The following is a 22,264-nucleotide window of genomic DNA, read 5'->3' on the forward strand; positions in this document are numbered from 1 at the left end:
GTCTATCCATGTGTTGAATCCTTGTAAATGAAAGCTGGATTCAGTTGCAGCGTTAAAACAAATGGAATTACAATGGAATCGACGCTGTAGTTTTCTTGTTTCGGAAATTGGAATGAGTGAACTTTATGGTCAACCTTCATGTTTCTTATTTTTAACATTAGCTTTTAATTTATTTAAATATATCGTCTCATTTAAGTTAAGTTTGGATTGGAGGTGAGAGTATACATGGACGGATGAGAGAATGTCATCTCATCTGGGGTAGGGTAAGCTATATAGCATAGACACTCACACGAATATTGATACAATACAAATATATATATATATATATATATATATATATATAGTTTTTAAAATGTAGGACAATATGACATATATTATATATTATATAATTATGAATTATATAAATTGATAACAAATATTTATGTGCACAAATATGTTTTATTTTATTTTTTTAGCAGAAAGATGTTTCACATAACTAGTTCAAAAGGATTTGTTCCTTATTTTTGTAATCATAATAAAAATTTATATAATAAGTTCGAGTTTTTAGAAAATTAATTTATTTCTCATTTTTAAAATTGTATCAGAATCGTGTTAGAATTGTCAGAAATCAAACAAATATTTTTTGAATTTGATATTTCACCGATACATGTCATACGAGTGTCGGTGTCCTATACGATACAAACACACCATTTAAAAAGAGTGTCCGAGTCTCATAAAATGAAAGTGAGGGAGTGGGGGAGAGAAAGTTCAGTGAGGGGTGAGTCACATCATATTAATTATTATTTAATTAACTAAAATTTATATGAAATTAATTATTATTTTTTTATACACAGGGATAAATTTATAATCTTACAATTTACATCATTAAAAATAATTCAAAATACTTTTATAACTATCATATCACTTAATAAATTTTTCTCGCATATCCAGACTAACATATCTTAATCCAAATACTTTTAACTTTCTTTACACTCTTTTCTTAAGTCCTTCCACTTTCACTTTTCCTACCTTTGTCTCCAATCCAAATAAACCTAAAGTTTTTAATTTATAAAAATGTGCAAAGCATAGACTTGTTCCGAGTGTGTGAACGTTAAAATTCATGAAAATATTGATAATAAACATTTGTAATTTTGCTGTTAACACTTTTCCTTTTGTCGCATAGGAGACGAAGCCGACTCTGGCCAGCTTCAACACTCGTTCCAAATTGATGTCGTTTTTTTACTAAGTGGAGACCAAATGTTGGGTTGTCTCCTTCTACTCAGAACAAAATGTATACATAGGTATACTTATAGTAATAAACACGACACTATATTCCAAAATATTCATACATCAATGAATTCATTCTGTAACAAAAGAAATAGGTATAAGTTTCTCTAAATTAAAAATATATTTCTTCATATCCCAACCTTCACCAAAATTCCATAATTTTCATTGCAGGAAACAACAATATACCTCTTACCTTTCAATTATTACAAATAAGTAAGCTCATTTATACACCTCAAAATCACTCATTTATAACTTAACTTGAAATTTAGGATAAAATTCCTTACCTTAGATTTTCTTGTGTTATAAGGAACTATTGAAAATGAAAAACCAAAAACATACTAGGAATTCTTTCTTTACTAAAAAAGCTTAGCTTGAGATCCTAATAATCAAGCATGCCAGATAAGTTCAAACTAAACAAAAAACCTTTTTGATTCACAGCCCTACACATGCAAGATCTTCGAAAGAGACATAATTTGGAAAGAGAAATCAGAAGAAGATTACATCAAATAAAGTTGTAAAGTGGCTTTTAGTTGGATTGATTGCGAATTTCACAAAGATTTAAATAGAAGTGAAAGTAGAATTCAAAATATATCTTGAGTTTGGTATTCTCTAGATGGATTTTTGAAACACTCTTTTAGATTAAACTTTTTTGGAACAACTTTTCGTAATAGTCTTTTTTTAAAAAAAAAAATATATGTTTCTGAATTTTTGTTTTTTAAGAATATGTTTTTTGATTTTGTTTTTTAAAATATTTTTTCTAGAATGTATTATTTGTATTCCAAATTTGTCATTTTAAAATCTAGAGAACCATTTTTTACTTGATTTTCATTATCAAACATGGTGTTTCTATGCATATTATTTATATTATTTGGATATAAACAAATTGTCATTTTCAACTCTATTATATATAGCTGATAAAATATTTTCAGGAACAAGTAAATTATAAATATTTTTTCGTGAGATTTTGGTTTTTTCAATTCTATTAGGTAATTTCATTTACAAAACACAGAAAATTCATTCCAGATTTTTTTTCTAAAGTATATTTTTCAATTCTGAATTTCCAATTGAATAAAGCCTATTTAAAAAATTGATAGGGTGCATGTTAGAATTTATTCAGTCTAAAAAGTAAAAGCCTTGTAATAATATATGAAAGTTGTTTTCAGCCCACTATAAAAAAGCCCACATCTTATTTTTACTATCTCTACTCTCGTGTAAAATATATACATCACATAAAAAAATTAATTAAAGTCAAACTTAACATAGGTTAAATTTAGTCTCTAGTCATCAATTGATTTCATTAACTTATTTATTACATAAATACAACGCCTTAGGTAGCATTTAAGACTTTAAGAATATTATAATTTAATTTATTTTTAAATTTTATGTCAACATTTAAGAATTAAAATAATATTTTAAGTACAAATAATTAAATTCTACTTAATATGAGTAATCATGTGATATTCTTAATAAGAAATACAAAATCAATTTACTTGTTAAATATATTTGAACATAACAAATAGTTTACATTATTTTTTCACCAACATCATAAATAAAATATTTTTATTTATTTTTTTGTTTCTTGCATAAATCCATTTTAAAAATATTTTATATTTTAACATCGTAGGAGACCCATCTTTCAATAGCCAAGATTTTGTTTACATGTACAAGATTACAATGTTTTAATAAATATCTCTACAAAACCAATTGTGAGACTCATCTTTTAGTTATTAAATATGATAAAATAGTTTTGAGAGTATGTTTTTATCTAAATAATTCACTTCATTTCAAAGAATCACTCCTAAGTAATATTATACTACATTTTATTTTACCATTGACAAATTCAACATTTCTATTTTTGCGTGGATTTTCTATTCACTACATTTTTTCTACACATTTTGTAATATTTCTATATCGTTATAAATATTTTAAATTAATTTGGAAAAATTAAAAATAATATTAAGCATAACAATTACTTAATGGAACTTGATGGAATCAAATTTAAATTTAAGATAATTTTATAGTTTGTGGACTTATGTTTATATATGTTTATTATAAACATACAAGAAAGATTCATAATAATGTCATAAAACTGTGAGGATTAAATTATTAAAATTATGAGAAAGATGAGTGATTAAACTTTTGATTTGGTTATAAAAGCCGTAGAGAAGGTGGAAGGGTAGAAGTGGGGTAATGGGCCTGGCCCATGAAGAAGCCCAGAATAACGATTATGTAGGAGCCGGGGAAGACGGTGGTGCTTACACGTGTGAAGTATGTGTGAGGATAAGGTCTGTGGCCCTGCATTCTCTCTCCTCTTAATCCGTTTGGTTAAGTAAATTAAAACGCTAAGCCAATGATGAGATGAGGCGTTGATCACATGGATTTATTAATTAAATTAAAATTAAAAGTGGTTTTAAGAAAAAGAGAGCGTTGGGTAGGTTTTTCCAAAATTGTAGGTAAAGTGGGGGGCGAAATTACATTTGAGAAAAATTTGGGTTGCATTTGGTTTGCATTTTGATTTGCGTGTGTTTTGTCCTATGTGGGACGTCAACCCCACAAGTGTAAAGTCACCAGCTTCAGCAATCAGCGCCAAGTTTCTATAAATACGCCACTCCTTCCGCTTATCTTCTTGTTTAATATCATGTTCTATGCATAGTTTCTGCGGTGAGAGTGAGAGTGAGAGAAAGGGAGAGAGAGAGAGAGAGAGAGAAGAGAATACTACTTTTTCTTTTTTGTTGTTTTCTCTTTTTCTTTTTGTAGGTACTGAGAAGGACGACGAAGGCTTTATCCCTGTGCTTCACTTAGCTCAACACGCGCGTGAGTTGTTTTCCCTTCGCGTTATCCTTTTCAGCCTGTTATGATTCTAAATTAAATTCTCTCTCTCTCTTTTTTTTTTTTTATAGTTGTTGTTGTTCAAGTGCGTAGCATGTATTTGTAAAACAATTTTGATGTGTGGGACGGAAAATATGACGCAGAATTTTGGATTTTTGACAGAGCGCGTGTGTTGGTTGTCGCGTTGTGTGTTGTTTTGAAAATCCCACTTGGGTGTGGTTTAGATCTGTGACTTGGGAGTGTTTGTTTCTGCCTAGAATAAAAGCTGTATGTGTTGTTATGGATTGTCAAAGGTAGATGGAGCAGTTGAGCATATGATTCTGTTAACCAATTAGATTCCAGATTTGCGTTTTGTGATGTGTAATTTGATCATTTCTGAATATGGTTGTTCAGCGAATATCCGTGGCGTTTTGTGAACGGGAATAGGATATTATTGTCGAGTGACCCTTTCTTTTCAGAAGGGAAAAGAATGGGTTAAGGGTGTAGAGTGTGTCAGTTGTTATATATGTTTGTAGCTAGAAGATGAATATTGTTGAGTTTGACTGAAATGTGTGTTGTTGTGGTGGGCCATGCAGAGAATTCAGGCAAAGGCCTTGAAGTTGGTGTGTGTTAAGATTACTTTGGAGTTGCTGTCTGGACTGAAGGAATGGAGGTATATGGCAAATGTATGGTTGCAGGTCCTGCAAATGTTATTTTTCTGTCAAGTATTATGGGCCGAGATGGTCAAATTACTGGTCACAAATGCGACTGGAAATGTCAAAATGAACATGTTTGTGGAAACATGTATCGCTGCAAGCTAACTGGGCTGACTCACATCTGTGATAAAAACTGTAACCAGAGAATTCTGTATGACAACCATAGCTCCCTTTGTCGAGCTAGTGGTCAAATTTTCTCCCTTACATCGGCAGAGGAACAGGCCGTGAGAGGTGTTCGAAGGAAGCATGATGCGGCGGAGAATTCTCCTACCGAAAGCTGTGGTTTTAAACGTAGACGGGGCGATGCCCAATTCCACCCTTCTCCCTTTGAGAGATCTTTCTCTGCTGTCAGTCCTATCTGCAGCCAAGTTGGGGATGGCATGGATATGAGCTAGATATATACGATATAACTGGAAAAACTCTTTTATCATTGCACTTCACTTGTCCTTTTTTCCCATTTTTCTATCAGATGAGTATGAATAACGGAACTTGAACAATTATATGGACTACTTATTGGTGGACATGAATGTTCATCTATTGTAGGAACTCCTTATATTTCTAGTATCAATGTAATGTAGTGCTTAATGTAGCTTGACTGTTGAATGGGGATTTGAGCTGGCTCTATTTAGTATTCAGATGGTTATGAAATCTGAATTGACTTCAGTTTCTGTTGCTAACCTTGTTGAGAAGCAGACTGTTGGATCTGAATAGTGTGCTTGTATCAACGATGTACTTAAATGTTGTTACCGTTTTGTAGTCTGCTGTCAAGTTTCTAGTGTTTCTGTAATCGCAGGGCAGAGCTTTTCGAGTATCAGTGTACTCATTACTAAGACTACTACCTCTGATCTGAGTTGTATTATTGTACTCCTTTTATTTCCCTCAAATCCATTAGAACAGCACATGATTATCAATCTTATCTCTTAGGCTGATACCTAATTCATAGATGTGTTGAATTTCCTTGACTTCTGTAAGTTCAGGTTCTCTCCAGTTCCTCACATGGACAAAGTTGCTGTGCATGTGAATACTAATTTTTTATTTTTGCTGCCTGATTTCTTGTTCTTTTGCAGACTCAAAGGAGATGATAGTCCACATTTTCATTAATTCATCTTTTGATTATATCTTATTCGTTCCATGAGTTAACTGATGTCTGGCTGTCTTGAGTGTAATGTGACTTGTGCAGGTTTTGAAGCTTGTGCTACCAAGGAGAATTCAAAACATTTGTGTTGCTATACTTAATGACATACTTTAATATGGAATTGCTCTATGCTGGAAATTGAAATATTGATATTTGTCTTCTTTTCTTGTAGGTACATGCTTAGTTACTACTGATGCTCAAATTAACCTATGCTGAAGTTTATGATGAGACTAAGCAGCTTGTACGGATGATGTAACAGTTGAGCAAAGGACAGTTATGATGCTCTCAACAAGTTTTGGAGGATGATGAAGACACAATAAGGAAAGTTGAAAAAACTGGCACGCCCAATTTCAATATAGTTTGAACTTTTTGGTGTATGAACAGATGAGTTTGTCTTCCACTGTGTCATATCTTACCTGTGGACTTCGACATTGATCGAACAAATTAAACTGACTTGTCCTGTGACACTCAAATTATCAGCACTGTCTGTGTATCAGTCAACCCTACCCTCTATGTTGGAGGTTAAAGTGATTTTTCCTTTGAAATATGAAATTAAGCTCTTCCACCTCTGTTTATATTAAGTTTTTTGCTTTTGTTCTAGGCTCTGATATTAAGTTCGTATCATGATATTTGAATGACATTGTACCACCTTACAGTATACTAATGAAATTTGGAATTGTCCAGCTTATATTGTTTGGTGGGAAAGAGAAAGAAAAAGAAAAAGTAACTTTAGAAAAGGATGAAATTTGTTGTACTACTTCTCATACCTATTTTTTGCTCTCTTTTTTCTTCTCTTTTTTCACTCAAACATTTTGAACTTCACATTTATTAAACTTATTTCTTATCCATTCAACAATTATAGTTTCAAAGCACATAAACCTAAACCTCTACCCGAAGGAAAACGGAAAATAAAGAAAATTACTAGTAGTGGTATAGAATTTTTACTTCAGAACATCAAAATTTCGGATCAAAAGTTGTTAGACAAATTGTTGCTGTATGCTGATTTATCCTGTGCAGCGAATTTCTTGGTAATTGGCCATCCAAGTTCGCATCATTATCCTATAATTGTTTTCCTAATCGTGATTTCTTGAAGAAAAATAGCAGTGGCAGATGAAGGAGAACTCACGTTTATCCTGAAATCAATGTGGTACCTGATTGGTTAGCAAATAATTTCCATTTAGGTATACACTTCCTTTGAAGATTTGGCTTTTTATAAAAATGAGATGCACTTTAAATGGTAATTAATTATGTACTACATAATTAATTATGAACTTATTAATTTTTCTATACAGCTATTACTTTATACGTTATTCTTAGAGCACTTTAAATGGTAATTAATTATGTATAACATAATTAATTATGAACTTATTAATTTTTCTATTCAGCTATTACTTTATACGTTATTCTTAGAGCACTCTCCATTTTAAAAGAGTTATATTACTTTAAAAGGTTCTTAACAACTTACAATAAAGAAAACTCCACTTTCTGTATCATTAGAAATAACGGCAAGTGTGGTAGTGTTGCTTCAACAGCTCTATACCTATTGTGCTTACTAAATTTTTTATAAATTAGATATTTATATTTGTGTAATCTTATAATCAATATTTATTTATATTTTTAAAAAGTACATATTTGGCTATGCTTCCTCGAAAGTTGACGTATATGAGATGCCAGTGATCTGATGCTTCCTGGAAGGCCTAGTCTAGTTTATTTAGGAGGAATCATGACTATCTTTTTTATGATAATCCCATCCAACTTCTTACGGGGTAGTCTCAGATTTTCTGAAACGATTATTTGAAGAAATTAATGATTCATCCAATAGGGTCACTTAAAATTTCAGATTTGTACAACTTCCCAAGCGAAAACAAAAGCAAAGAATTGCTTCTAGATGAGGCCATCCAGAACATAAGAAATACCAAACCCATAAAGCTGGTTTTCTGGCTGAGGATTTCATGAAAGCAACGTAAGTGTTTGTTTGTTGTAATGCATAACTGATTCAGCACACAACTCCCTCTTTCAGAATAGTATAAACTACAAGTCTTGGGGGCATTGTCCATTCCCTTGGCCTTAAAAAACAATCCCTCTAGTTTCTTAGGCTCAATATTACCAACTATAATAATCCTTGAAAATGTGGAAACTAACCAGTTTGCTCATTCTCTTTACATTCTTCACTTGCTCTTGCTCATACACATTCACCATCATCAACAACTGTCCACACACTATATGGCCTGGTACACTTGCAGGTTCAGGGAGTCCTCCACTTGCAACAACCGGATTCCGGTTGGACATGCGTGAAAGCATCAAACTTACGACTGTCCCAGGTTGGTCAGGACGGATATGGGCAAGGACTGGTTGTAACTTTGATACAACAGGAGTTGGCAGATGCCAAACGGGTGACTGTGGAGGAAGGCTGGAGTGTGAGGGAAATGGTGCTGCTGCTCCTACCTCACTGTTTGAGATAACACTTGGTGCAGGCAATGGACAAGACTACTATGATGTTAGCTTGGTAGATGGTTACAATTTGCCATTACTGGCTCTACCACGAGGTGTATATGGTGGCGCCTGTAATGCCACAGGTTGTATTACTGATATCAACAGAGGTAAGTTTATTTAAAGCACAACTATGTAATAAGTACTTAAATAACAGAAGAAATCACAAGGGTACCACTTACAATGAAAAAAGAATTGAACTGGAACAGGTTGCCCAACAGAACTTCAAGTATTAGGTGTCGAAAACCAACGGGTTGTTGTTGGTTGTAGGAGTGCTTGTGAGGCATTCAAGTTGGACAAGTATTGCTGCAGTGGAGAATTTGCAAATCCAAATACATGTCATCCTTCCTATTATTCAACCTTATTCAAGAAGGCTTGTCCAAGAGCTTATAGCTATGCGTTTGACGATGGCACCAGCACTTTCACTTGCAAAGCATACGAATACGATATTGTTTTCTGTCCCAACAGCAACGGGTACACACCGTACATCGTCTCACTCATTCAATTAATTTCCTTTCTCTTTCAATTTTTTTCCAATTTGCCATACTTTCAAAGGAGAAAAAGGACCATAGCTAACATTTTACATTACCACACAGAACGGGAAGACCAACTCCTGCATCTCCTCCTCCACCAATTAGACAGCCTTATTGGAAGCATCGGCAGGTCACTTCCTCATCAAATATTTTATTACCCTTTCCCACGCCAATCTTTCTCTTGGTTCTCACTCTTACTTTCTTGGCATTTGTAAGACACGGCCAGTGATATTAAATAACATCTAAAAGATATCCTCTTGGGATTTTCATAAGGGAAGAAAAGGCCTAATCAATGAGACGGAAATGATGAACCACGGAAATACACTTGAACCCTCTGTGAACAAATATTTCAGGAAGTACTGTTCTAAAGCTCCAGTAAGCTAGGGGCTTATTAAGAACTAATGGATATCATATAAACAGCATCCAGTCTACTCACTATTCTCTCGAGATAGCTTGTAAATCTTGCAAAATAATTTTTAAGGAAACAATGTAACTAGGAGCTTCAAATTCATTCTCTCTTTCTATATGATAGTAGTCGGCTAATGGAGATAACTTAAAAGAAACCATAACTGATATTCACTGGAAAATAAATTACAACCAGTAATATATTCAAACTGGCCCCAAAAAAATACAAACATTATAAGGAATTTTCGAGAACTCGTTCTGCAGGATTATAAGCTTTGAATTCTAGTGTGTGGGGTTTGAAAAGACTCTAACAGCAGCTAGTCTACTATCGCCATCTCAGTCATGGTAAAAGTAATTCAGCATCTCTACTTTTAATCCAAGGGTTGAATTATGTTGGTTCATGACATATACAAGAAATTACAGAGAGCTTCTTTGACTCATTTCTTGGTCTTCGACCTTTTGGAACCTGGAGTTTTTTTCTTTGCTATCTTTGCTTGTGGTTTTCCTACTTTTGCTTGTGGTTTTCCTCCTGTATTTCTACCTCTTTTCTTTTCAGCACCCTGCATCCAGATATTGAGCAATTAAGTATGCAGCACGCACCAGCATTTTCATTCCAAAACAGAAATCTAAAGTCAAGGATGACTATCAGGAAACTTACTGATGTTTTGTCAGCCTTCCCTTTGGATTTACCATTAGCTTGTTCCTCACCATTCTCATTTTGATCAGTTTGGTTGGTTGATTTCTTGCCAGCCTCCTCATCCGAATCAAAGAAGAAACCATCCAGTGTTCCTTCTCAAAGGAAATGAATAGATGTGAGGAAAGGAATTTTTGCCGGATATAAAGATAACATATTATCATATATAAAAACACCAATTAGTTGGCAGATGCAAATAACCTTCAACCATAGTTTCAGCTTCGTACACATTAAACTGTGGCTTCAGCTGTATGAAGTCATTCATGATGGCCTCAATCTGAAATAAATTACTAGTTAAATTACAACATATATATATATATATGTATGTATTTTCAAAATCCTTGGCAAGGATGATTAAATTACTGATGAGTAATAACATTAAATATTAAATAAAATATAAGCCAATGCGACATGTTTACTAAGTTAATAAAACAGTACTTATAGAAAATAATATAGTAAATAAGTAGATACTAGATAACCAACAGACCTTGGCCTCTGACTGCCCAAAGCTAACCTGAAAATAAAAGTACAAGCTCATGTGAAAGCAATATTTGAATGATATCATATCTTGAGAAGAAAAAAGGATATGATATCTTGAAGAAAAAAAAACAACTAGCTACAAGGCCATTGTCCCAATCAAAAATTTCCAGTTTAAATACAGATCACTTCACATACAACACAAAACGTCCGGCTAGGAACAATTGATGTTTTGTATATTGTTCCTGAAAAGATGAGAGAAATTTGAACCATCAGTGCAGGTTGTCACTGGTCAAAATCAAGTAAAAGTCAGTCTCAACTCAACAACCAAAAAAATAGGAATTATGGTTTTAGACAAAATATTAACTTCCTACTTAAATATTTTGCCCATCATTTTTCTTAACCTCCCTCTTCCTCTCCTGATTCGGTTACCCTTATGGATATAAATGAGCCACACTATTCATGAATTATTTGGACTCCCTTTATTAATTATTTGTTTAATACTCGTTTGTTTGTTGAATAAGCAAACCCAAACTTGAGATTATGGTTGATTATTAAAAATGATCCGAGTTGAAACTCTAAAAGCTCAATATTATGCTTACTAATAATTATTATGAAACAGATTTATATATTCTTCTACTAATAATTTTTATAAAAGAATACCTTTTATTCCTGTTCATCATTTTTTTAGTAAAAAATAGAAAAATATTAAAGTAGAAAACAAAAATAATTGTTATAAATAAATAAAACAAGTTAAGCTCAAACTTAATCAAATTTAGTTTTCAATTGGGTTCATTTAAATAAACGAGTCAAACTTAAGCTTAAGCATTCAATTATCTTCCCAAGACAAGCCAAAGCTTGAAGAACTCCACTCATTTAAACCCTGTAGTTACCTTCCATTTCTTCTACTGTCCTCCTTACTATGCCTTCTATAGGTTTTTTGAATAAATGCCGAAACCACCTAGCAAATATCTATCTATTTATAAAAGGCAAATATGGTTCAGTCTGAGATTTTAATTTTTGAAAACATGGAGGAAGGTCAACATTTATGGAAACCCAACATTTAACAATCAGATCAGAATAGCTCTAGAATAGTTTAGCTGTTTATGGTTCTGCAAACATGCATACTACAGTGTTATCATCAAGATACATGTGCTTGTCTCAATAAATTATAAAGAATAAGGGGCTACAATTTGTGTATTAATCAGAAAACATAAACTAAAATACCTTTCAAGTCTAAATACATTTCCTGATCCCCAGATGGTGAATCCGAAATTATAATCCGTCCAACAGCACCCATATCACCACTCAGATCTATGGAGTCACCTTGACACTCAATGAGTGCCTGCAAAAACAGAAAAGCTCCTTTTATCATGACTAATATTTAAGGAAGAGGAAAATTAGAATCAACACTAAAGAAAACACGTTATTTTTACAAGAAAGCAACAATATGTCAACTCAAAATATAACTAGAAGCCAAACTAGCAACCTGGCATCTCACAAAAAAATTATTTATTTTTAAAAGTGAAACCTTTGATACTCATTTGGATGTCCCAATAACAATACTAAACCATGATCCTTACAATTATATGACAGAACAAGCAGTAAAGGAAAACCCAAAACATAAAGTTGTCACCAAACCTTTGTACGATGGACTTTCTCAGAAAGCATCAAAGGCAACCTTGTAGAGGAAACCTGCAACTTACATATAACAAGCACAAGTCAGGATGCCAGACTTAAAGAAGAAAGTCAGTGTGACCTTCAATAATTAATACGTATTCAAGTTTTGAAGTCTGAAACATTGTTTAGGCAGTTACTATAACTATAGCCGTCCTTACATCTGATTCAGCAAGCTTTTCAAAAGTTTCTTCCTCTTCAACATTCACATCTCCACCGCTACTTTTTTTCTCTGCACTTCCCTTTATTTTCTTCCCTTTAACTGGTGTATGACTGTCGATGTCTACTTGTTTTTGTGAAGACTTCTCTTTTGAACCCTTTTTGGATGGACAATTTCTATCCTTTCCAAAAACAAGTCCATCTGCACTGTCTTCTTCACCTGATATTTGGTGCTGAGAGGTTTCAACCTGATCAGTATGATCTTCTCTTTTTGGACTATGATCATGGAATGACTCAGAATCTGATGACAATGTCCAAGCTGAATGAATAGATTCCTATGAAAAAACGTTTGATATAAACTAGGTGAGAAATCTTGACGTGCCCGAAGCATCTACGTAGATGTTCAATCAGAACAGAATCACAAGTCAGGATACAGAAAATATGCTAAAACACAAAAATTTGTTTCTTTCTTCTTCTAAATCTATGAATATCCACTAACAATTAAAGAGGAAAAGAAAAGACTCTTACTTTATGTTCTGTATGCTTGTTGATGTTTGATTCATTCACTGACTTCTTTTCCTCTTTGTTTCCTGGATCACAGTAACAAATGACAGAATGACAATTGAGTAAAAAAAGAGAAACAACTCTCACATCCAGATACTCCTGTTATTTCTTTTACTAAAATTCTTAAACTATATGTAAGTTGACTTTTATTTTTATCATACAGTGTAATTAGTGAGTTTCTAATGTCCTAGACCACCAAACCTAAACCTGTTTAGATAAACTTCTCCATGAGTTGTAAGAGAGAAAAATATAAAATAAATATCTCAATAAGCTAAAATTAGTTTATGCGCACATATGAACTTAAAATAAGCTTTTGGAAAAGCTAATATGAGAAAAGTTTTACATGTTAAGTATAAGTTAATTTTAATTTCTGGATAAACCTATTTCATTTTTTCTTCTTATTTTCTCTCTTATACATTGTGGAAAATTTTATCTAAATAGGTCAACATAGTCATCTGGAGAGAACACCAAAGCCCTAGTCAAATCTCAAATGTACCTTCTTTGGCATTTTTCTTATCTAATTTCTTTCTTTTGGATGGTGTTTGATTTTCAACTTCTGGACTCACTGGTGTCTTTCTCTTTCTCCGGGTGATCTTCAAAGATTGAGAAGACTTTGGAGAAGACCCTTCATCGTCGGTTTTATCCTCATTCCGAGATCCACCATCCCGTAAAGACCCAGAATCAGAGGACAGTATCAAAGGTGAATGAGAAGGCACCTAATCAAACATACAAATTTATTTTTTTGTACGGACAAACAGTAAGAAGCTAGAAAGAAAGCAAGGTGTTGCGATGGCAGAGTCACGAGGAACTGATGTTAAAAGTGAAGGTTGCAATTGAACAATGAACATAAGAATAAATACATAGAAAAGGGAAAGTTGATAAGCTAAATGAACGGGTATAAAGTGATACCTGAAAAGAACGCAACCAATCCGGGGAGCTCTCCCTTGAACTGCTCATTTTCAGGGATGAATTTCAAACTAAAAGGGTTTGGTCCCTGAAAGGAAAAGGGTTAGTCAGTGTCCATTTTCAGTGAAGCAATTGATCGAACATGTTGTGAATGGGAACAAAACCAGTCATTGTGGAGAAGAGAAAGATTATATATAGCTAGGAAAAAATGTGGATATGCTGATTGCTACATACCTTCAATGCTGCTGCAGATACTGATACTACAACCAAAGAGAGCGAAAGCGGGAAATTTTTTTGGGGCCAAACCCAAGTCCGATTTGTTATGTTTCTCCCAATTCCCAACTACGACGACGTTTTATCATCACTGCACTCCCAAAATTAAACTTGTTTGATATTAATATAAACAATTAAAGTGTCATTATTAAGTGTAAAAATGTATGAGTAGTGTATGTACTAGATCTAACAGAAGTTTTGTTAATGCAAAATATAAAAAAATTGTTTACTTTTTCTGTTGAAGTGTTTAATAATTTCTATATAGTTATTTTAAAAACCCAAATAAGAATGGATTAGTTCAATTCATGCAATCTGATTCTATTATATGTAAATATGTAAAATTACATATTCAAAATAAAATATGTTCATACAAAAAGTTCAGTATCATTGTGTTCTGGAAAATTTTAAAATATGTTTTATTGTAATTATTTTCCTTAAACTAACTAATGGTAGAAGGTACACTAAAAATACATAATTATATAATGTTATATCATAGAGTTCAGAACATATTAACCAATGAAATAAAAGTTATATAATTGTTTTCATTCACTTTGTTGATTTTGTAATCACATTTTTTTGGTTGAGATTAGTGTTTTATTAGCTGATTTTGTTTAGACTTGAGTTAAACAAGTTTATCCAAATCAACTATTTAGTTCTAACAAAAATGTGTGCATTTGATGGTAGGGTGAAAAATATTGACATATAATTTCAACTTCCAAAATTCCAAGGGAGAACTTTAACTCTTATATCTAATGACTCTTAGTTGAGTTTATTTTATTACAGGGTAAAGTAGTATTTATCATAAAATATGTTGATTGAATGAAGAAATTTTTTAAAGAAATATAAAATTATAAGATTAATTTTATTATTTAAAATAAATAATTTTAAATTTTATTTAAAGTATAAAAAATTTGAAAAAAAATTGTTACTATTTTTTTATAAAATTAATTTATCTTCGTATTCTCTTCTTGATTCAATTCTGGTCAAGATATCGTTTCAAACTTTATCTTGATCGTCGTTAGTTCAACTAAGGTTTAGATATCATCTACTCAAAACTCTTTTTCTAGTAATATTAATAGAGATATTTTTTAACTTGAAATCAATCATAGTTATTTTTCAATTAACATTGTTAGAAAAAAAATTGTTGTATAGTGTTATTTGTGAATTTTTTTTGTTGATATCAATGGTGTTTTTTCCGACTGATTTCATTCACAATTTTTTTGATATCAACACCAACATATATTATTTTGATTTATGATGAGTGAGATTTATTTTTTACCAACATCAATCATGAAGTAGGTCAAAATTATTTTTTAATCAATGTTAATAAAAAATTTATTGATTAACATTATTAGATAATCGATGTCGATAAGACTATTTTTTAAGTGATTTAATTAAGAGTTTTAAAGTTGAGATTGCGTAACATTGTTAGGATTATTTATCGATTGATGCGGGTCAAAGTTATATTTTAGTTGATATCCAACCAATATTGACTATTTTTTATGGATGACAAGATTTGATTGGTTGTAATTTGTAGTTTTTTTTTTGGTGTTTATGTGGTTGAAGTAGTTAATTTTTTATTTGATATTTTTGTATTTTGTAGAAATTTAAATACTTTATTTAAACAAAAATAATAATAAATTTGATATATCTTAATCAAACAAACTTTTGAAAAAAAAAATTGAAATGAAAGTCATTCAAATTTATTGAAAATTAAATAAATTATCAATCAAATTATAAGATAAAACAATAAATGCATCAAGTGATTAAATAATTCATTTGTTATATTGTTCTCTTTTTATTTGTTTACAAAGAAGTAAAGTAGGAGCATTAACCTTATCTTTAAATAAATAATTTCACAGTTTTTTTTTTCAATTAATGTCGGTTGAGATTGTTTTCAACTCATGTCAACCATACTTATTTAGGTGATATAGTGTTTGCCAATTTTTCAATCAATGCTATTGTCAAAAGTTAATTAATGTTTGTTGAAAGTTTTCTAAATCACCATTAGAAAACAAATTCTAAGAAACTATTGATAAAAAAAAAATATTAATGTCAATAAATCATTGCAAACATAAAAAAAATAAAATTAACCATGACAAATATGAATTAAAAAATCTAATTCACATTCATCAAAAATAATCTTTTTAATATTGATAATGAAAACCACAATTAATATCAAGTAAGAAAAAACATTGGTCAAAAGTAAAAAAAATAAAAAATACCATCAATATTAATAAAAAAAAACTTAGTCTACATCAATATATGAAAAAAATAATAATTCCAACAATCTCAATTTTAATTAAGTTGACCATGTCCCAACCAAAATCAATACGAAGACACATAAATTTGAGAAAATGAAAATTTTCAAATTCTTACATTATAGGTAAAATATTAAATTCTTTAATTTTAAGTAATCCAGATACATCATTTGAATTCTATAAATTCAATTTCTTTTGAAATCTCTTACTCAAATAACACATATTGTCATAAAGCATTTCAAATTCTTTATAAAAAAATTAATATTCTTTTAAAAATTTCTATTCAAACGTACTATTAAATCAATTATTTAAGCAAAATCAAATGTAAAGTTCTTCATTGTACATTAAAAGGTGTTTCCTCGAAAATAATTGAAAGAAGTATTATTTGTTAGAGTAAGGCAATCTACATATACATAGTTTGATTAAGACAATATTGTTTCAATAATTTGATGAATGACAATCTAGTTTTCATCGACTAGAAAAGTCTTTGACAAAACATTTTATGATTTTAGTTATAACATATAATATTATTTTTATATACTAATGTTTTATTTTAGTGTGTTTATTAAATTAAACAATTAGGTTTTCAAAAGAAAGTAAGTTCAATTTTTACATAATCATCTAATTGTTTACTTCACAAACTACTTTTAATCGACACTCATAAGAATTTGTGTAAAACAAGTCACAAAGCTCAAGACAAATCCACTATAATGACATCCAAATTAAATCCTAAATTTGTTAGATTATTTAAGGAGCCATCAACGTTCAATTGCACATCCTAATAAAGTTCTTTACATAAGAAACTAATTTTCTTATTATTGTATGTTAAATTTGATGTTGAGTACCAAAATGAGGTGTTCAATACAAAAGGTACTTCAAACATAGCAACTTGAGTGGAACATGCTACATATACGATTACTAACCTTTGTTGCAACTATAACACAAGAATAAAATACGTGCATGCAAGTATATATGATCTTATCCAAAACATTTATAAATAAAAATTTTGTCAAACAGAACCAAGAAACAATCTTACATAGAATTGCACGAGTCTTTGTCGCTTCGAATATAAAGTGCTCGATATTATCTTACAGACGAAAAAAAAAATGTGTTATCTTTATAAATCCTTTCACTTTGTAAAGTTATTCATAATAAGGAATGTTCATTTGTATATTCTCTTCGTTGAGAGTTTTTCTTGTAATCCTAAATAACATCTTTATTTTTTTAATAGTCAAGAGAGACACTAATATAATACTCGTTGAAAGTTAAGAATGGCTTGGTATTAAATAATACTTGTGTTCTTTATCATATGAGAAGATAAATGGGATAATTGGAAGTGACTTTGTATATTCATTGTGTAACATCCCTAGTTACATCACTTAAATAATATATCAAAAATAAAATAACAAAAATATAAATGTAGATCAATCAATATGCTCAATGTGGAGTTCTACCACCTGCAACATCACATGCTCTCATGTAACACGCGATCATCATATGTTTTAAAAAAAAAATACAAACACAAAATAGAAAGTAGGGTAAGCTAGTGTTTCAAAACTTTCAACATAATTGTAGCTTGCAATCACTTTCCATAAATTACATTTTAACAAAGCAATAAACTCTCTATAAATATTCATATCAATATTCCTAATGTCAAAACTATATTGACCAACATCCATGGACACTTGACTCTACTTTCAGAATACTTGTGCATTGACTTACACACAAAGATATGCACATGTCATATTATCCCACTATGAAATTCACATTGCTATGTGCATAATATTCTCAATATCAAGTCACCTCATGATATGGTTCATTCACATGATCTGTCACAAACTATTTTTCAAACTGTAAAAAAGTCATATGAACCTCCTTCGTCTCCCACCACCTGATAATTTTCATCTATATGCCAATATACTATTAGAGTCAGGATACTTCTTCTAAACGAATCCATAGTTAATGCACATCCTAACATTCTTAACATGGTATTTCCTTTCCTAAAAATATTATGTCTCGATCATATTTTCACAGATTTGATATCACACATAAGTACACCATTCAATCACACAAAAATTTAGATTTTTAAACAATCTAAATATCAAAGAAAATCACATAAACCCATAACTATTTGCTTTTTTAACCACATATAAAAATTTATAAAAACAAATAAACAATTATGAATCAGTCATCCAAAGCAAAAATTTAAAATTTAAAATCTTATAACCTAGAGTTCTATTGAAAAATAAAACTACTTTCCCTTACCTTATTATAAGCAATGAGCTCCATCTCCTAAAGAACACATGGATAACTTAAATTGTACTACAAAGTTTTGATCAATGATCCAAACATATAACTAAGACTTATAACTAATAGGGACTAATCTTGATTCTATAATCATCACGTGCAACCATATCTACTTAGGTAAACATTAAAACTCAAAATTGACTCAAAGGGAAAAGAAACAAAAATGAACTTACTCTAACTAAAATTATGACTGGACAGTTTTGTTGTATTGACTGTCAGGAGTCTAGTGGTTACCTCTGATCGTAAGTTTGATGAAAGAGGTGGTCAAAATCTTAGGTAGTATTTGCTTATGGGGTGGACTGTAGTCGACCACGAATGTCCCAGTCACCCCCTTGTTTGAATCAACTGAATAATAAGAGTGCGGGGGTGGGGGAGTAGATGGCTGGAAGGTGAAGGTTCCTTCTCACAAGTGCAGAGAAAAACGAGGGAGAAGAAAGAAAGCTACCTAGGAATGTGGTAATGACGCATGTGCCCTTATTTCTTTTATAAAATTTCCTATTAATTAATCATACATTGTACTTCATTTTTTCCTTATTAATCAGAATTAATAAAATACATGATTTGAAATTTTAGGCTTTATAATAATATAATATAATTATATAATATAATAATAAAATAAATAATAATATTATAAATATTTATATATTTATAAGAGTAAATTTTGTATTAATATTAATAATATAAATGTTTAAATATTAAAATAAAAATAATATGTAAAATTAATTTTTAAAATAATAATGTTAATTAAAATAAATTTTTAAAATAATGATAATAAATATAAATTAAATAAATGTATTAAATAATAATATTATTAATAACTATTATTTTAATTTTATATTATTTTATTCTTTTATTTATAATTAAAATTTTACATTATTTTAATTAACTAAAATGTACACAAAATTATTATTTTTATACACAAGGATAAATTTGTAATCTTACAATTTATACTATTAAAAATAATTAAAATATCCTTACAACCATTATATCATTCACCAATTTCAATAAATTTTCCTCACACATTCACTTTAACATATCTCGATCCAAACAACCTCAACTTTCTTCACATTTTCTTCATACTTCCACTCCCTCACACCCTCAACTTTCCACTCCCCCACACCCTCTAATCCAAACAAAGCACTTGAAAAGATAGAAAAGGAACAAATAATGGTTTTTTAGAAAGATAGTGATTATATTAAAATGATACATGAATAAATGATTACATATTTCACTTTAATAATAAAATAATCAAGTGCATGTCATTTTAATTATACAATTTATACTGTAAAACTATTTTCTAGGTCCTTAAACATTACAAATTAAAAGTAACTTACACACAATATTTATTTTCTTTATCTACTATACCTGAGCAAGTTTACGTTTATCTCACAAATTATTTGTCAAGAATGAACTCACTCTAACTAAAATTATGACCTGATAGTTTTGTTGTATTCATTGTCAGGAGTCTAGTGGTGACCTCTGATCGTCAGTATGATGAAGGAGGTGGTCAAAAAATCTTCTTATAGAAAAGAAAGAAAAGAAAAAAATAATGAATTTTAGAGAGATAGTGATTATATTAAAATGAAACCTGAATAAATGATTACACTTCTCACTTTAATAATAAAACAATCAGGTGCATGTCATCTTAATTATACAATTTATACTCTAAAATTATTTTCTAAGCCCTTAAACATTATAAATTATAAGTAACTTACACAAATATATTTTTTTTTTATCTACTATACCTCTACAAATTTACGTTTCTCTCACAAATTATTTGTCAAAAACCTTCTCAAAGTTGTTTTCAAACTAGTGATTCTTACACGGTTTACCTATCAATATATTATGAAAATCTTTAAATACTTATATTTAACTTATTATTTTTATTATTATCTAACATGAAATTTAATAACCTAAAAGCATTTTATCTTAGCAATGTATTAAAAGGACGAGAGTTTTGTTTGCTAATGCATTAAATATGTAAAGAATATCATTATCTCTTTGTATAAAGGAAATAAACAAATGGAAGTAAACAATGATAAGGTGTAATATTGCAACGAATATTTATTTAAAGCATATAAATAGATAAAAACCATCTTAAAGAAAAAAAAATATAAAAAAGTATGTATCTTTTAAAAACAAAAAATCTCAATCAAACTCTGTATGGAAATGGTTTGTTATGAACAATTTTATTTTCTTATATATAGTTGAGTGATTTATTTTATTGTTAGAAAATAATAAGCGAAACAAAGGAAGAAAAAAGAGAGAGCAAACTACAGTTGTCTAACAAATACCTTTACTATATTGGTAATAAGGTATCACGAGACAAAAATCATTATATATGTAGGTATTCAACTACGACATGTAATTTGTTCTTATTGATGATGAGTTAGAATCATTCGAGATGAATGTCCAAGTTGTACGAACTGATTGACCTCTTTTGTGAAATATTGTTGAGCTTTATGGTTGATAGTCTAGTGATAGTCTAGTAAGAGTTCGAGAATATGAGTAAGTAATAAATGAAAATATTATGTGTGAAAAATACTCAATATTCATAGGCTTCTGGACTTTTAACTTATTTTAGTAATCATTGTTATCGGATATTAAGCTAATTTCCATGGGGATGTGAAGCGATTACTTTCCAATTTTAACGAGATAAAGTGATTAGTGATTTGCATATTGGATAATGGACCATTATTTACTAATATGTTGTAAAAAAACATTAGTCCCACAAAGAGTATGTCAAAAGGAGAGAGGTCACTACCCAATAAAGAACGATTGAATCGAATCAACTATGAAAACATCGAATCGAATTAATTATGGAAATATGAGAAAGAGTTCAAATATCTCCTTTTGTTATAAATTGAATTAGAGAAAATGAATATAATTTAAAACTCATATTCATTTATCTCAATAAATTGACATTAATTGTTTCCATCCATTTTTAAGACATTGAAAGCTAATTTATTAGTTTTGAATATATAGAATAAGGCTAAAAAAACTTATTTGAAAGAATATTTAGAGATATTATTTAGAGAAACAAATAAAAAGACATTTGAAGCTAACTACAAGGAATTTGCTTATTTTAACCGTTTTAGTTTATGTGGAAATGGATTTATCAAGATTTTAACATATTCCCAACTACATAAATGAACTAATATAAAATATTTCGTATTTTTTTTATAAAAGCATGTTAAAATTTTCCGTTTTTTTTTATGTATGATTTATCTTTCAATTTATATTCCGTAATTTTTTTCAATGAATGTGTGTTTTATCTTTCGAAATTGTTTTGTTGGGTGAACATGCTTTATACCATGAAATATCAAACTATGTAAAAAAATCATTAACATGGTTCAAGTCCCTTTTCCTTTGTTTTTTTATTGTTAAACTTGGTTTTATTCTGCAACACAAGTAATTGTTTTGTTGTTTAAATTAGATAAGACTCTTATACATGTATACGTATGTAATACAGTATTTTGGTAGTGGAGGTTATAAATTATTATTTTGTAGTGGAGGTTAAACATTAAGTCTTAATAAAATCATATTTCACTCTTAATGAGATAATTAGGAAGGGGAATTGTTCCATATTACAT

The 22,264-nt window shown here is 30.0% G+C and overlaps 3 protein-coding genes across 3 annotated transcripts; 2 read left to right on the forward strand and 1 right to left on the reverse strand.

Moving 5' to 3' along the window:
• Nucleotides 1-3,935: 3,935 nt before the first annotated feature.
• On the forward strand, nt 3,936-6,613 carry LOC137821570 (uncharacterized). Its single transcript, XM_068626226.1, has 2 exons — nt 3,936-4,080; nt 4,671-6,613. Exon 2 carries the CDS (start codon nt 4,742-4,744, stop codon nt 5,183-5,185), a length of 444 nt encoding a protein of 147 aa, XP_068482327.1. The 5' UTR covers nt 3,936-4,080; nt 4,671-4,741; the 3' UTR covers nt 5,186-6,613.
• Nucleotides 6,614-6,675: 62 nt separating this feature from the next.
• Nucleotides 6,676-9,474, forward strand: LOC137821569 (pathogenesis-related thaumatin-like protein 3.5). The gene is made up of 3 exons (XM_068626225.1): nt 6,676-8,525; nt 8,625-8,889; nt 9,012-9,474. Exons 1-3 carry the CDS (start codon nt 8,054-8,056, stop codon nt 9,175-9,177), a joined length of 903 nt encoding a protein of 300 aa, XP_068482326.1. The 5' UTR covers nt 6,676-8,053; the 3' UTR covers nt 9,178-9,474.
• Nucleotides 9,475-9,501: 27 nt separating this feature from the next.
• LOC137821567 (DNA-binding protein BIN4) lies at nt 9,502-14,204 on the reverse strand. The gene is made up of 12 exons (XM_068626224.1): nt 14,065-14,204; nt 13,834-13,918; nt 13,421-13,640; nt 12,889-12,950; nt 12,363-12,695; nt 12,166-12,219; nt 11,752-11,869; nt 10,723-10,769; nt 10,535-10,561; nt 10,249-10,324; nt 10,012-10,142; nt 9,502-9,913 (listed from the first exon to the last, which is right to left on the reverse strand). The coding sequence occupies exons 2-12, from the start codon at nt 13,879-13,881 to the stop codon at nt 9,791-9,793; spliced, it is 1,239 nt and encodes a 412-aa protein (XP_068482325.1). The 5' UTR covers nt 13,882-13,918; nt 14,065-14,204; the 3' UTR covers nt 9,502-9,790.
• Between the last annotated feature and the right edge of the window lie 8,060 nt (nt 14,205-22,264).

This window comes from Phaseolus vulgaris, chromosome 9 (assembly GCF_000499845.2).
Source record: "Phaseolus vulgaris cultivar G19833 chromosome 9, P. vulgaris v2.0, whole genome shotgun sequence".
Taxonomy (NCBI): domain Eukaryota; kingdom Viridiplantae; phylum Streptophyta; class Magnoliopsida; order Fabales; family Fabaceae; genus Phaseolus; species Phaseolus vulgaris.

What these genes read in the sequence shown, in the direction of transcription:
- LOC137821570 (XM_068626226.1), top strand. Translation starts at nt 4,742, where the DNA reads ATGGAGGTATATGGCAAATGTATGGTTGCAGGTCCTGCAAATGTTATT.
- LOC137821569 (XM_068626225.1), top strand. Translation starts at nt 8,054, where the DNA reads ATGTGGAAACTAACCAGTTTGCTCATTCTCTTTACATTCTTCACTTGC. An exon ending in TATTACTGATATCAACAGAG is followed by an intron (nt 8,526 to 8,624) that starts GTAAGTTTATTT and finishes GAACTGGAACAG; the next exon opens with GTTGCCCAACAGAACTTCAA. An exon ending in TTCTGTCCCAACAGCAACGG is followed by an intron (nt 8,890 to 9,011) that starts GTACACACCGTA and finishes ATTACCACACAG; the next exon opens with AACGGGAAGACCAACTCCTG.
- LOC137821567 (XM_068626224.1), bottom strand. Translation starts at nt 13,881, where the DNA reads ATGAGCAGTTCAAGGGAGAGCTCCCCGGATTGGTTGCGTTCTTTTCAG. An exon ending in ACAAGCATACAGAACATAAA is followed by an intron (nt 12,696 to 12,888) that starts GTAAGAGTCTTT and finishes GTTTTTTCATAG; the next exon opens with GAATCTATTCATTCAGCTTG. An exon ending in AGCTGAAACTATGGTTGAAG is followed by an intron (nt 10,143 to 10,248) that starts GTTATTTGCATC and finishes TCCTTTGAGAAG; the next exon opens with GAACACTGGATGGTTTCTTC.